General features: G+C 51.1%; 1 protein-coding gene across 3 annotated transcripts in view; it reads left to right on the forward strand.

Moving 5' to 3' along the window:
• The window catches only part of PPCDC (phosphopantothenoylcysteine decarboxylase), a 48195-nt gene that overhangs the window by 10125 nt on the left and 22303 nt on the right, over positions 1-15767 (forward strand). For 2 of the 3 annotated variants that reach the window (XR_003436470.1, XR_003436471.1), the window contains exons 2-4: positions 2701-2796; positions 3680-3808; positions 7445-7613. Coding sequence is in view for 1 of the 3 variants with exons in the window: in XM_027123640.1 (XP_026979441.1) it covers positions 2701-2796; positions 3680-3808; positions 7445-7613; positions 8004-8089 (480 nt within the window). In the remaining 2 variants the exon portion in view is untranslated. Of the gene's footprint in view, positions 1-2700; positions 2797-3679; positions 3809-7444; positions 7614-8003; positions 8724-15767 lie in introns of those variants that run through there. The other variant, XM_027123640.1, reaches the window with a different exon arrangement.

A 15767-nucleotide genomic window follows, 5' to 3' on the forward strand; every position in this document is an offset into this window, starting at 1 on the left:
CCTTTTTGTTCCCGGAATGTTCATTAAAAAAAAAAAATCTGATCCTGTCTGATCTAATCTGATCTGTTAACGCTTCCTTCCACTTCCATATCTTATGTGTTGATATATCTTAACTGCTGGGTTTTTGTTTATGTTTTTGTCCTCTTCTCTTTGTTCTGGTGATTCATACCTTTAAAAAAATCCCTTTACTTTTATTTCAGTGGGCTTTTGAGAGGGAGTAGAGTTTAATCCACTTTATTTAACTGAAAGTTTATTCTTTTATTTAAGCTTTATATATCTTTTTGTCTTAAATGTGTCTTTTCAGACACATTTTGATGTGATTGATGGATTTTAAAACATCCAGTATGAGAGTCTGAATTTTGATCAGGGAGTTTAGCCAATTATATAATTACTATAATTGCTATTCTATTAGGACTTCTTCCATCTTATTTAATGCTTTCCGCTTATCATGTGTTCTCTCTGCTTTTTTTTTTTTTCCTTTCCCTATCCTTTATTGTGTAGATTGAATTTTCTTCTGCTGGTTCGAAAGTTATATATTCTTCTTGTGGTTAGTTCTAACTTACTATGCCCCACACCTTACGTCATTACTGTCTTGTGTCTTAAGAGTCTCAGCACCATCCTGCCTTTCACTGCTCTCCCTGTGCTGGTCCTGTGACATCTTCAGGGCTGGGTTCCATGGAGGGACAGCAGCCCTGTTCATTTGCCATCTTGCTTAGAACTGGACCAGGCTCATTCAGGGCTATCCTAGAAGGGACTCCCCGGCTCAGCAGGAGTTTGGTTTAAATGACCATTAAAGAGGTCCCTCGGGTTTTGTGCAAGTTTGGGGGATGGTAGGTTCCAAGAGGGAGTGAGTGGGAGAATGGACAAATCTGAGAGCTCTTCAGCAGAGCTGGGAGCACCAGACCTTTTGAAGTTCTTCTGCAGTCTGCCTCTCTGAGATTTCTACTCCCTGGTTCCAGCTTTACTCCTAGGTACTGTGCAGAACAGTGTCTGACAACCCACAAAAGGCAGGAAACAAATGAGGAGAGGGAGCCTTGGTGAGATTACAGGGAGGGGCAGGGACTAGGTTGAAATGGCATGGGCACAGCCCATCCAAAGAGGCAGCCCCACCAAGTCCCACCAAGTCATTCTCAAGCAGGAATGTGGGCCCAGCAGTGCCAGAGCACTCAGTTTTGTTTTGTTTTTTTATAAATTTATTTATTTTACTTATTTTTGGTTGAGTCGGGTCTTCATTGCTGCGCGTGGGCCTTCTCTGGTTGCGGTGAGCAGGCTTCTCATTGCGGTAGCTTCTCCTGTTGCGGAGCATGGGCTCTAGGTGCGCTGGCTTCAGTAGTTGTGGCTCTTAGGCTCAGTAGTTGTGGCTCACGGGCTCTAGAGCACAAGCTCAGTAGTTGTGGCTCACAGGCTTAGTTGCTCTGCGGCATGTGGGATCTTCCTGGACCAGGGCTTGAACCCATGTCCCCTGCATTGGCAGGCAGATTCCCAACCACTGCGCCACCAGGGAAGTCCCACTCAGTTTTTTAAAAGGAGCCAGGAAATTGGATTTTCTGTGTGTATATTTGTATATTTTGTATACAAAATATACAAAAAATATTTGCATATTTTGTATATTTTGGTTTAAAAATGTTTATAACCCGGGGCTTGCCTTGTGGTCCAGTGGCTAAGACTCCGTGCTTCCACTGCAGGGGGCGCAGGTTCGATCCCTGATCGGGGAACTAAGGTACCACATGTTGCCTGGCACAGCAAAAAAAAAAAAAAAAGTTTGTAACCCCATGCAGGCCAAAGAGCACATCTAGCCCAGACACTGCCACCCATGACCCTTGCTCTGGTTAGTTGATGATTCTGTCCTTGTCACCCTTGACTTTTTTCCCTCCTGGATAAATGTCCCCCAAAGATGTGATTTCCTACACCCCTCCCCTCCCAGCCACCTCTTCTGGGCCCCTTTAATCTGCATGCTTGTTAGTCTGACATCTCGTTTTACAAGTAATGGGAACTGGTCTAGTGCTGTTCACCCTATCATGTGCTATTTCTGTCTGTTAAGCACCTTAACCATCCCTCTTGTTTGCGTTATTAATTTATCTGCTAAATGAATAGTGTGAAGGTAAATATCACTCTTGCCCCATGAGTGTAGGGCACACAGATTTGCTTTTCCTGGAGCCTGTCTGCAGCCAGAGCCCACGAAGCCTTGTTCCTAGAAGTACGGCAAGGGACTCTGCCTGCTTTCTCTCTGGGCCATGGCTGCAGACACCACATGCAGGACCCCAGCTCCCCAGTGCCTTGCCTGCAGAGGGCAGATCTGTGGTGTGGCCCAGAGCTCAGGACCTGTGAGCCTCCTTGGGGTGGCCCCTCCTGCCTGCCATGGCCTGCGTGGCCTTCTTGCCCTAATTTCCCTTCCTGTCTGTCTCTGCCTGAGCGGCAGGAGCCTGCAGCTTTATATACGCTGGGCAGTTGGTGACTCATTCCTCGGCAGCGCTCAGATAGGGAAGTGAAACGGCTGCACCTGGTGAGGCCTGACCTTCGGGTGACAGCGGAAGTAGCTATGCAAACATGGGGCTCGCTGCCTCGGAGGGAGAAGTCCTCTGCACAGCCAGGCTGTGAGGAAAGCTCTTGCTGGCCTGGCCCCGTGTGGCCTCCAGGCCGGTGGCTCTGGTAAGTTTCTCTTTCTTTCTCCACCCCCACTCCACTTTTTCTTGGTGACAGCTGGAAGTAGCAGTGGTCACAACTGAGAGAGCCAAACATTTCTACAGTCCCCAGGATGTTCCTGTCACCCTCTACAGCGACGCTGATGAATGGGAGGTCAGTGCTGGGGGCCCCAGGGCTGAGTTCCATCGTGTTTGTACCAATCGGACAGGACCATCCTCCCTGCAGCCAATGGTTCTGGTGGCCGGAGCAGACAGGCCAGGCTCAAGTCAGCGGTCAGGGCTCTCTGGGCAGAGGCAATGAGGAAAACATCTGTCTAGCTCTGGCCTGCAGGAGGCCCACAGTCTCCTCCCACCTCAGGCAGACCTCAGCTTTGGCCCTGTGCCTGAGGTTGAGTGTCCTTGTATTTATCTGGGCTGATGAAACCACAGAGGAGCTCTGTTCCCACCACCCTTGTCCACGCGGCTCCCAGCGTCGGGGCTGTGGAGAGTGCCTCACTTCCCACGGCTGCCGGGCTCTGCTTTTGCTCTCCTGCAGAGGGGCGGGCACTGGCCGATTCACTAGACATCGAGTGTGGGCCTCACAGGGGTGCCCTGCCAGGCATTTTTAAACATTCTCAGCCTAGAACATTTCTGGCTGGCCCGTCTTCCCCACCCCGCCCCCTCCATTTCTCACCGCCCAGAGCCTTTCCACTGGCTTGGACAACCCAAGCATCCGCCTCAAGCAGACAGGCCAGGAGTTCCCTGCCAGATGTCAGTTCTCTTGAAAACCAAACCATAAAGGGAATAGCTCAGAGAGACAAGGGGCGTTTGTTTCCTCAGGGCTGGTTTCTCTCAGGCTGTTGGCTCCGTAGCCAATGTTCACCAGCTTAGCTGCAAGAGGGGTGGCAGTGAACTTGGGCGGGGGTCTCTCAGGTGGTCTCCCTTGGGTTCCTGACTTAGTGTACCTGGTCTGTGTTGGCCCTCACCCCACCTGCCGCTCCTCCCTCCACACTGAGAGAATGGCCGGCCCGGTGACCCCACTTCCTTCCCTCTGCCAGATGTGGAAGTGCCGATCCGACCCAGTTCTCCACATTGACCTGCGGAGGTGGGCAGACCTCATGCTGGTATCTCCTCTCGATGCCAACACGCTGGGAAAGGTGGCCAGTGGCATCTGTGACAACTTGCTTGTGAGTGACTCCCTGGGCCCTCCTCCCTCCCTGGGCCTCACTCCCAGTTTGCTGAGCTGCAGACTGCTTCTGTTCTCACCTTGGAATCCCTTTATGGTGGGCCTGTTTGCTTGGAACACAGTCCCCTGGACAACCCTCCACCTGGCCTCACCTGTGCTCCAGCAAGTGGGTAGAAGGCCTGGTTCTGATGGGTTGACTCGACTTGCGGGTGCCCTCTGAGGGTGTCCACCTCTCACCTGCCCCCCGATGCTCAGCTGCTCTTTCTTTGTCCATAGTTCATGGGCTGCCCTCAACATGCTCTTCTGCTGGTCTCCCTGCCCAGCCCCGTTGCCTGCCCACCTTAGCTCTGCCTTCCCACCAGGACCTGGATATCCACATGGGTAATCGGGATAAGAGCGTTTACTTCTGCATGGATCTCTCAGGCACACTTATCTCTCCTGGAGCTTTAGCCACAAAGCTGAGATGTGGTTTTCCTGTATATTATGGAAAGCTTAAAGGGGAAGAAAGGAGAAAGGACGAGAGGCCCAAGGTGGAGGAGAGGAAGAGAAGTCCAGCTGTACAGAGTGGGGATTGTCTTAGGCCTGGGGGACCTCCAGGGAGCTGTTGTCCTTAAAGAGCCTTTGTTTACATGATCATCCTGGGAAGACTGGGTGTGGTCCCCCTCCCTCTCCCTTATCATCCCTCTTCCCTCATCCATTGAGCTTTAACTTGCCATGTGTCAGGCCCTGTGTGGAGGGACACAGAGGACACAGGGAGCTGACAGTCTGGAAGGAGAGGGTTTTTAGAGTATGCTCTGGTGTGTGGTACAGTCAGTCCTTTGACAATGGCGTCACCACCTTGCACAGTACTGGGCATGTAGTAGGCATTCAGGAAATGCTTATTGTATGTATGAGGCAATCAGTCATTTTACTTTGGCTAACAGCCAAAGTAAATGAAGTGACTAACGAAGCTGGGTCAAGGTTTTGGGGGTTAGATAGGAGGTTAGTCTCCTCATATGCTTGTTGATTGGTGCTTAAGGTACTTCTCGAAGAAGCTGCTAGTGATTTAAGCATCATTTGGAATAGAGCTCAGGTGATCAGAAGAAGAGCAGCACACAGATTGTGTGGCAGGTGCAGGGGTGGGGGAGTGCAGAGGAGGGCAGGCCTAGGAGCAGTATTATCAAGAAGGCTTCCTGGTGGGGCTAGTGCCTGGCTGACAGGATGGCGGAGCAGGTCAGGCTCCTGGCCACTTTCATCTAAGTGCGTTAGCATTGTGTGTAACCAGCACCATCTCACCAGATCTCCAGGCTTCCCACTAGTCGGTCAGTAGCCAGCTGATGTGACAAAGCACGCCGACCTCTAGGAGCTAAGCCCTGGCCTGGGCCGATTCTCTGAGGGCTCCTTCCTTACTCCTGAAAGTTCTGCTTCCCTCTTTTCTTCAATGCTGCCACCACTCCCTGAAATCTTTGGGGTTCCCTCCTACTGAGTTGGCTGAGCAGTGGAATATGTTCCCAGGACCAGCCCTGAGGCCCTTTGCCTCAAAGGTTTCCCTTGAAGGTGCAAGTATTTCAAAGAACTGCAAATCTTACACTGCTGTCATCATGGTCTGTGGCTCTGTGCTCTCTCAAAAGATGTTTTGTCCTTATATTCCCCAAAAGAAGCTTGCCCTGCTTCCTCCCTCCTTCAGATCGTCTCCCTTTCCAGTGTCCAGAACTTGGGGTGCCATTAGAGCAGTGCGCTAGGTATGAACCTGTGTTCCCAGTCTCAGGGCCCTCGGCCTCGGTGATGTGCATCTCTGCCTGCCCTCTGGCCCACTCAGGCTCTAGCCCTTTTTTGTGCTAAATAACAAAGCAGATCCAGAAAGAGGAGGTGACTTCCCTGGGTCACCAGTATAGCTGGCAGCTGGTCTCCTGACCCGGATCCAAGCCTTCTCTCCACCCAAGCGGATTCCCAGGGGCAGAGCCTGAGGTGCTGCACACAACATGGGCCAAACAGAAGTGACCGTGGGAACTGATGCCTCCTTCCGGCCCTCTTGTGCTGGAAGGTTTGGAGGAGCTGTGGTTTGTCCAGGAAGCGCTGAGTTTTGAGATGAGGTGGGAAAAGCTAGAGAGGTGTGGGGCATGGAGATGTTGAGTTTCTGCTCCAGTTGCTGTGCTTCCCTTAGAGGTCATTGAGAACCCCAGCCCTGCCAACACCTGCCCCACACGCAGTCAAGGGACTCTTCTAGGTATGCTCATGACTTCTGCAGAAGCAGCAGGTGGCACAGGGCCAAGAGGAAGTGTGGACTGAAACTGTCCACTCATAGCCAGGTTGCCTCATTGTGAGGACTTGGTGGGAAACAAACGCTGTGTCTGGGATGACGCAAGCCCCCAGATCCTGAGGCTGTGTGCTGACCAACTTCCTTCCTGTCCCCAGGAGAGGGCAGGGGCACTGAGGAGGGCAGGCATTTTCCCTGGCCTCTTCGTGGCATTGTTCTCTGGTCTCCCCCTCTTTTTGCAGACAGGCTCCACTTCAGGGAAGGGGTGTGCCAGCCGCTGTCTCCCTGAGGGGCCCACAGCCTAGGCGGAGGCGCCTGAAACAGTCAGAGCCCAGGGGAGCACATTCCTGCGGGCCCCAGAGCTTATTTCTCCCTGAGGCAGCCCCTGGCCCAGGGAGCCTATGCCTGTAATAATAACAGGAGCTACTATTTCTGGAGCCTGTACTTTGTGCCAGGCCTTGTGCAAAGAGCTTTATAAGTATTCTCACCCTCTGCCCTCAAGACCACCCAGTGAGAGGGCTTTTGCAGAGAGGAAGCTGATACTCCCGGCATAAAAGAACTTGTTCAAGTTCTCATGGCTAGTAACAGCAGATAGCACAGCAAGATTTGAACCCAGGTCCACGTGATTGCAAAGCTCACAGCGCTAAAGACTCTGTGAGCTGGTCTGTCCCTTTCATAGCTGCTCTGGTATGTGACTTGGTGGGATGGCCTGGACATCAGGAGGTAGTGAGGTTGCACGATGCAGTGGAGGATGGCATGCGCGGTGTGCAAAGCCTTGCCCTGGATCATCATCTGGTGTGTCCTTGGGTAATGGCTCACCTCTGGGAAGTACAGCTTCCCCTCTGTGAAATGGGACAGCAACTTCTTTACAGGGTCGCAGTGAGGGTTCATGAGATAACACGTGGGAGAGGGTTTTGTCATGTGGAAGATGTTGTTTTCATGGCCAAGCTTTAGTTGGCCTCAAGTAGAGCTGGTGTCAGGATAGATGAGCCCACCTGCTGGGCAGTGTGGTCCTTAGCTTTGTGGGAACCGCAGGCCTGCCCCTGCTTCCCAGGGTTGCTTCAGTCTGTGAGGTGTGGCTGACTGTGAGGAAGACAGAGGCTTGGGCAGAGGGAGCCCTTTCTGCACAGCAAGGGAGGTCTGCTTGGAGGTGGCTAGGCCATTGCTAGCATTGGTAGAGCACCTCCTGTGTGTAGGGTCCTGTGACAGAGCCTATGGGGAGGTGAGAGGGACCAGGAGACACAGCCCCACCCTCAAAGTATGAGACAGCTCCCTTCAGACAGTGGCTCCCAGTCATCCCAAGTCCTCAGCTGGCTGTGGCCCAGAAGCAGAGGGTAGAATTCGGGAAGGCCGGGGAGGGGTGGCAGGCAGAGCAGCAGGCACCCCCTACCTTCTTCACAGACCTGTGTCATCCGGGCCTGGGACCGCAGCAAGCCCCTGCTCTTCTGCCCGGCGATGAACACCGCCATGTGGGAGCACCCCATCACCGAGCAGCAGGTGGGCCAGCTCAAGGCCTTCGGCTATGTCGAGATCCCCTGTGTGGCCAAGAAGCTGGTCTGTGGAGACCAAGGTGGGTGTCTGGCCAGGCTCACAGCTCATTCCCACAGCCTGGGGCCGCGGCAGGGCTCAGCTTCAGATCCCAGCCTGTTGTGACCTCCAGCTCAGCTTTCTCATCTAGGAAATGGAAATGGTAATTCCTGTCTCTCAGAGTTGTTAGGTAAACTGCCTGGTATCCTCCCTGGCATGCAGCCCATACAGTTCAAGATGGCTGCTGTAACTATTCCTGGGGCCTGTCCTGGGGGCGTCTCAGAAGGGACTTGCTGGGTCTGGCTCAGGCCTGGTCCTGGCCTTCTCAGGCACTGGGCTCTGGGTGGGACACTCGGGGAGCAGTGGGTGAGGGTGGGTGGGGGATGGTCCCCTGCTTCAGTCTGCAGGGTCATAGCCGAACTCTGCTCCCTAGGTCTGGGGGCCATGGCTGAGGTGGGCACCATTGTGGACAAAGTGAAAGAAGTCCTCTCCCAGCACGGTGGCTTCCAGCAGAATTGAACCCGGGGATTTCTGTCACGCATGTCCCTCTGAACTCAGGTGTTTTCAGGCCAAGTTGGTGAAGAAGGTGGACTATGGCAAAATATGGTGAAGACTTCTGCATTTGCTGAGTAGTGGTCTGGCCTGGGCCTGCTCGGGAGCCTCCCCAGGAGCGTGACCTGCCCCAGGTTAAACTAGACCAAAGGCCCAGGTCCCAACTTCTTTCAACCAAGAGACACCTGCTTTCTGGAGTTCCTCCCCACCTTTTCCTGGGATGGGCACAGCAAGCCAGGGGAGCAAGCTGCTGTATTGTTCCTGTGCTCTGGGAAGGGGACTTGGGAATGACCGAGAAACCTTCCTCCAACGTTGTGCCCAGGAACTGCTTTTAGAAAGAGCCACAGCGGGAGATCCCCAGACCTTTGGAGCTTCAGCTTCTTGGTGGGGTGCAAGGAAGACTGCGAGGTGGCAAGGCCCTGAGATTTCCCACAGACCGTGCTGTGAGATTGGCGGTACTGAGAATAAAGAAAAGTGACTCTCTGGGAGACTCTGTCCTTCCTTTAGAGCCTCTCTGTGGTCTTAGAGATCCGGGGCCGGGGAAGGGTCTAGGCTGGCAACTGACTGACTGTCCTTAGTTCCTATATCATATGGCAGGTAAGGGCAAAGGGTTCAGAAGCCAGACAGTCCCTAGTTCAAATACAGCTCTGCCGCATACTAGCAGTGGGACTAGGGCTCAGGGCTCAGCCTTTCTGACCCTCACTTTCCTCGTGGAGTTGTTGAGAGGATTAAATGAGATAATGTATGCAAAATGCCTACCCTACTACGTCTCACATAGTAAATGTCAAATAAAATGGAAGTTAAAGCTAGATATGTATTCATGCCAGTGAGCTTTTCTAACGTTTACTGAAATAGACTGTCTCATTTTGGGAAAAATAAAATCCCCGACCCTAAGCTGACATGCACTTTATACAAGTGACAGGCACACAGCCAGCAGGGTTGGAACCTGACCTGGAACCCAGACCCCTTGCTTCCTGGTGTCGTCCTCATCAGCTTTTCTGTGCCTGAGATGGGGACCTCGGTGTCTGTACCTCCCCCTGCCCCAACAGTGGCACACATGGATGGGGGAAGTAGACTCCAGAGAGACACATGTTCTGCCCTAGAAACCCTCCGCTACCCTGCCTTTGACCTACTGCTGTTTGATGGCTGCTGTGGATTGGGGCTTGTTTAACTGTTTAGAGCTGACTGTTTAGAGCTGACTGTTTAGGCAGGGGCTGCCTTCCTGCCCTCTTGCCTTCCAGGCCGGGGTGAGTGGGTACCCCTTGCATGCTCTCGGACCACTGGGGGATAGAGGCGCCTTAGAAGGGCCCAGGAAGCCTGCTGGCTGGAACCAAGCCTCCAGCAGCCTCTAAGAGCCTTTATCTCTATATCACTTGACTTAATCAAGTGATCCTTTGGGATAAAATTGTCTTAGGGCACTAAAGAAAATATAACTAAAATGGTAGCATCAAGAACCAACCTCTTTGGCTGGTTTGGGGGTCGGGCATGGTGAGGGCCTGGACAACTGAAATCCAGAGGCAATCCCAAAGTTCCGTTTAAGTGTTTTCCAACTTCCCTCCTTCTGTCCACATCGCCCTTCCTTTCCCTCAGCAACCTCCTAATGAATGGTGAGGCTTCCAGTTTTAACAGAAACTGCTGCTGAGTGCTTGCTGTGTGCGAGGCTCTGTGCTGGGCACTTTAGCGAGGACAGTTGCTCAGGAGACCTGCTACAAAATGCCTGTTTTAAAAAGTCACAGGAGCAGAGAAGTTCGTAGGCCTGTCTGTGGCTGCTCATAGTGGGACTGAGCCTTGTTGGCTAGAAGGAAAGAGATGTCCCCATGGACACGGGCCAGCTGGGGTCCACCCCTCCATCACGGCAGTCCCGCATCCTGTCGCCCACTCTGAATGAGGGTCTGGATGAATGGGCGGGGGCTGAAGAGCCCAGCCATTTCCTGAGCCAGGCTGAAGCTGAGGGGAGGGCAGGTAGTATCTGAGCTGCATTTACCTGGCCCCATCTGCCAGTGGGGTGCTGAGGTGGGCGTGATAACCACTGATAACAGTCAAAGTCAGAGCTCTTGTAGTTGTCATCATCTTGGGTAGAAATGTTTCTCAGAGAAGGTGTTAGCTTCCCTGATGATTTTTATAGAATTCTGGAAGTTTGACAGAACAGAACATTTGGGTCTGAAATTCTCAGTCTTGTTTGGCAGCCTAGAGCCTCTAGGCTGCCGTGGCTGCTGCTGGGCAAGAGGCGGAAGCCTTAGAGCCAGGGCCCAGCCTCCACACTGGATCGTCGCCAGCTCTTCCTCCACACGGCTGATGTGCCCCCCTGCCACCTCCCCACTGCCTCAGGGTAAGGCCCTGACTTCGGGGCAGTATCCTCTTGGCTCTCGGTAATCTGGCCCCTGTCTACTTTCCTAGCTCCACCCCTTACCACACACCAACCCTGCAGGGCTCCTTGTCCTCTTGCCAGACTGGACAACTTTGACCGAGCCCTGTTGCTTCTTGCCTTTGCACATGCTGCCGCTTTTACTGGAAGACCATTCTTCCCCTGGCTGCCTCCTACGCATGCCTCTGGATGTACCTGGGTGCCACTGCCTTTGGAAAGCCTTGCCTGGCCAACTCAGGCTGGATTAGGTGGTCCTAGCCCAGGCTCCCATTGTGCCCCCTCTTGTTTATTATACCATGGAATTAGTCAGTTTATGTCTCCCTAAAACTGGTATCTCCTGGAGGGCAGGAGTTGTCCTGTTCCTCACAAAACCTGGCAAGTCATTCTAAGCTTTTTTGTACTGACAGAATTTTTAAAAGCTTTTTGTGTGTGTGTGTGTGTGTGTGTATTTGGGGGGTTGGGGGGTGTCTTGCTCGTTTCTGAGCCAGGCACCCAACCTAGGAGCCATAAAAGCAAAGATTGATAAATTTGACTATAGAAAAATAAACAATTCCACCTAGCAACAGCCCAAAGGCAAGGCCAAAAGGCAACAAACTGGGGAAATTATCTACAGGTCATATAACAAAGGGCTAAATCCCTTAATATACACAGAGTTCCTCTACATTGATTAGACGAAGGCGAAGAACACAAAAGAAAAGTGAGCAGAGGATAAAAACAGAGTCCACACACACACACACACACACACACACACACACACACACACACACACGACTATAAAAGCTATTCAGCCACCTTCACGAGGAGAGTGGTGCAAATCAAACTACACCGAAATGAAAGTTTTCACATACTAGGTTGGTAAGGGTGTTAGGAAATCGCACCCTCGTACTTTGCTTGTCGGAGTGTAAAATGATACAACCTCTTTGGAGAACAATCAAAATTACATATTCACCTTACCTTTTGGCCCAGCAATTCTGCTTCTAGGGATTTGTCCCACAGATATACACTCACATATATGACATTAAGTCTGAACAAGGCTATTCTTTGCAGCATTGCATATGGTCGTGAAAGACTGGAAACACTCTCCCCATCTAACAACTGAAGGTTGGTTAAATAAATCGGGGTCATCCCTGCACTGGAACACCACACAGCCGCAAGACAGAGTGAGGAAGGTCTCTAGGCCTGATACAGGATGATGTCTGAGATACATTGTTAAACAAAATGCGAGATGGAGAAAAATGTGTATTGCACGTTAGCTTGTGTATTAAAAAAATGAGGGGAGAAAAGGAGGATCTATTTGTATTGGCTTGTATTTGCTGGAATACTTATTGAAAAATAAATAAGAATCCAGTCCATTGTTTGCCTTTCAGTGGGGGAACTGGGTGGTTGAGAAACAAAGGTGGGAGGCTGACTTCATTTTAAGTTTTGAGCCAGATGAATATATTATCCACCACAAAAGCCACAATTACATACATTTGTAAAAGGGTTCCCTCTGCCCTTTATCCAGAAGTTCTTAAGAATGACTTGGCAGGGGCATCTGGAGATTTCCATCAAGGCCTTTGGAGTAGAAACGGTTTGTTTTTCTCGTCAGGAGCTCATAGAGGAAGATGACTTCTGAGTATCCCTGGGTGCTCCCTATAAGCCTTTGAGGTCTCTGATCTCAAGGAGCTTATGGTCTTATGGGAAGAAGACTCAAGGCTTTAAAACAATCAAGTGACAGAGAAAATCAAAAGTGAGACTGTGTGGCACAGACTCTGTGAGTGCCGTGACTCAGAATTGAGAAGAAGCCAGGGTGGGCCCTTTGGAGGGAGTGGCACTCAGGCTGGTGCTCACTGGCGGGCCAGCGTAGTTAGAGTGCAGGCAAAGGTGGAGATGCACTGTCACGTGCTCAATGTGGGATACCCGGATGGGATCTTAGACTCCACGTGCTGAAGTCGGAGCTGTACAGCAGGGGAGCCACATGGTGAGTATGGAGTGCAGTAAAGATCAGCTGCGTGGTACGTGCAGAACAGATGGGAGACTTGAGAAGCTGGAGTCAGGGAGGAAGCCAGATGCTAAGTCAGGGAAGCCAGGCTGTGCTGAAGGCCTTGGCCACACCCATGGTTCTAGAAAGGGAAGGGATGCAAAAGTGAGTGATGACGTGAAGGAAAATATGAGAAAGTGTAAAAGCCACAGTCCTGTGGCAAATGGGGGGAAGGAGATCTTGATGACAATTGTGTGCATGGTGGTGCAAGACTTATTAATGGTTCCCAGTCCCACCCACTAAAAAGAATTTTGCTTTGCTTACCACAGTCTTTTCTTTCAGGATTGTTCAGCCTGCCCTCATGGTTCCCGGACATTTTGTGGTGTAGAACTTGAAAAAAAAAGATTGAGATATTGAACTGAGAAGATGGGAGGAAAAGGGGAGGAATCTTACTTTTTGGGTTGGTCCCAGAGTCTCCTTTATTGTGACAAATTCTGGTAATGCGTAAAGGAGAAAAAAAGTAAAGCATGGAGCATAGACTTGGTTAACTCCATCCTAAAGAGCTGAGAGGGGCCTGAGTGGAGGGATGGCAGCAGAGCCATGCAGGCTGGCCAGAAGTTGGGGTACATTCTGGGAACTGGCTTAACAGAGTCTCCAAGCTGCTCAGAGGTACCAGAAGATGGGGATGGGGAGTAAAAGGATTTTTGAGGAATGCTGCTGAGGATTGTGAGTCTGACACACCTTAATGTTCTTCGAGAAGCCCAAGTAAATATTGGATCTTCTTTTAAATTAATTAATTAATTATATTGAAGTATAGTTGATCTACAAATACTATATTGGTTTCAGGTATACAACACAGTGAGTCAATATTTTTATAGATTATACTCCATTTAAGGCTACTATAAAATATTGGCTATATTCCCTGTGCTGTACAATATATCCTTGTGGCTCGTTTATTTTCTACATCGTACTTTGTACCTCCTAATCCCCTATCCGTATCTTTCCCCTCCCCCCTTCCCTCTCCCCACTGGCAATCACTAGAATATCGGGTCTTTCAAATTCCTTTGCCAGTGTGTGCTTCCTGGAGTGTGACTCTGTGCAGGATTGAGCCATAGGGAGCCCTAGATTGTGTCTGGGTTATGTATATGTGTTATGCGTTCCTTATACTGCTGAGAGTTTCCTTGATTTCACTTCACCCTCCTAACATAAAGCCTCATGACAGAATCAACTAGTATATTTAATTCCATTTTATAGATGGGAAAGTGAGGGTCACCCAGCCAGTGTCTCTTTCTGCCCTAAAGCTGCCTCCAAATAGGCTGCCCCTGCAGAACCAGAGCTCCCACCCTCATTAGCATTTACCTCCCTGCGATCTGTTGAAACACCCCCTCCACCACACGCCACCGCCACCCGATACCTTTTCTTAGTCCCAATTTAGCAGCTGCTTCATTACATTTTTCTTCCTGTAGCTTCCTTCATACATATATTGTTTCTAGGGCAGCATGAAAATCTGAAACGTCACGCAACTGCCTCTGAACAAAGAACCCTAGAGTCAGATCCCAGTGACTGACAGGTTGTTTACACCGAGAGCTTCCTGGTGGAACAGAATATTCTATAATATTTGAGGCAGGCTTCGTGCCACCTGGGGCAAGGCAAGGGGAAGGAGTAGGCCAGGAGAACTGCTATAGCTGTCTAAGAGCAAAGGAATGCCAGGAGCAGGTGGGTGTGAGGGCAAAAGGCAGATGGGAGATTTGAGCTTCAGGGTCTTTGGAGGACGTGTTGCTAATCCAGGTGATCTGGGAGCATGTTATCCCCTTGCTGCAACAGGCTGGTCTCATGGTGGCTTTATCTGCTGAGATTACATGATTACCCTTTGCCTGCTGGCCCAGATAGCAGGTCCCTGGGGATTGGAGGCCCAGCGGACTCCTTTTTGGGCCTCTGGATTCCTGGAAGAGCGGGGAGAGTTCAAAGGTGCCTTCTGTTCATGTGGGCAAGGTAGCTGAGGGCTGAAGGGTTTCCAGCTATAGCGATGGGCTTGGAAGCTGCCAGCAGAAACACGTGGTTGCACGCAGGAAGGAGAGGCTGGAATGCTCCTCGGGGCCTGCAGTGGAGGGTGGAGGTGAAGATCGTTTCTTGCTCTCAGGAGAGATCATGGATTGGGAGCTCGTATGTCACTTGGAACTTCTAAAAATCACTCTCTTGGTAGGGGAGAAGTTTAGCTCTGGAGCCCCACTCTTGGGGGGAAGCCAGCATGATGGGAACCAGGGAGAGAAGGCCATGGAAGGGGACTCATGTTTATCTGGCACCTGGCCTATGCCAGACAAGTGCTTTGCATACCTTATCTCATTTAATCCTCTAAGCAGCCTTCAAGATAGGCATTGCTATCCCCATTAAAAAAATAATAACCTGAAGCTCAGAGAGAAGGTTATAAAAATCCTCCTAACTGTAAACCAAGACATGGCCTCTTAGAGGGGAGAGTGGAAATGGGTGAGGGTGCTGCTCACACAGGCTGGACCTAAGTTGGGAATGGAGAGAGGTGCAGGTAGGCCGACCATGTATTTTGTTGTCGAAAGTGGGCTCTTCTGGGACTTACCTGGTGGTCCAGTGGTTAGGAATCCGCCTTCCAATGCAGGGGACGAGAGTTCAATCCCTCGTCAGGGAATTAAGATCCCACATGCCGTGGGGCAACTAAGCCCGTGTGCCACAACTACTGAGCCTGCACGCTTTAGAGCCAGTGCGCCACAACTAGAGAGCCCGTGTGCTCGATATCCCCCGCTCCACAACTAGAGAGCCCACATGCCGTAATGAAAGATCCTGAAGCTGCAACGAAGATCCCACGTGCTGCAAACAAGACCCAACACAGCCAATAAATAAATAAATAAAAAGAAAGTGGGCTCTTCTGAGAGTGAAAAGGGGCAGTAAATATGCCAGGACAATAGGCATCAACTGGGACTGTCCTGGCAGAACCAGGATGTGTTGCCACCCTGCCACAGAGCACCAGAGGGAAGTACTGCTCAGAAGCCATGCTCTGTGAAGTAACAGCTACCACTTGTAACATAATCCTCTTAGCAGTCCCTAAGGGGGAGCTTATTATCCCCATTTGACAGATGAGCAGACTGAGGCTCAGAGATGTTACTTAATGTTCTCAAGGTCCCACAGCTTTTAAACAGGGAAGCTCTGGCTGGCTCCAAGCCCTGGTTCTTCCAGTGGGTCATGCTGCCTCCCAGGCTCAGGGCCTTTGGAGGAAGACCAGAGAAAGAGACCAAATGGAGAAACAGAGCTGGAGTGTGGCAGACCATGTGATAGTCTCTTTGCGGCCTCTC

The sequence above is a fragment of the Aethalodelphis obliquidens genome, unplaced genomic scaffold (genome assembly GCF_003676395.1).
Source record: "Aethalodelphis obliquidens isolate GAN/ISIS:26980383/991018 unplaced genomic scaffold, ASM367639v1 scaffold26, whole genome shotgun sequence".
NCBI lineage: Eukaryota > Metazoa > Chordata > Mammalia > Artiodactyla > Delphinidae > Aethalodelphis > Aethalodelphis obliquidens.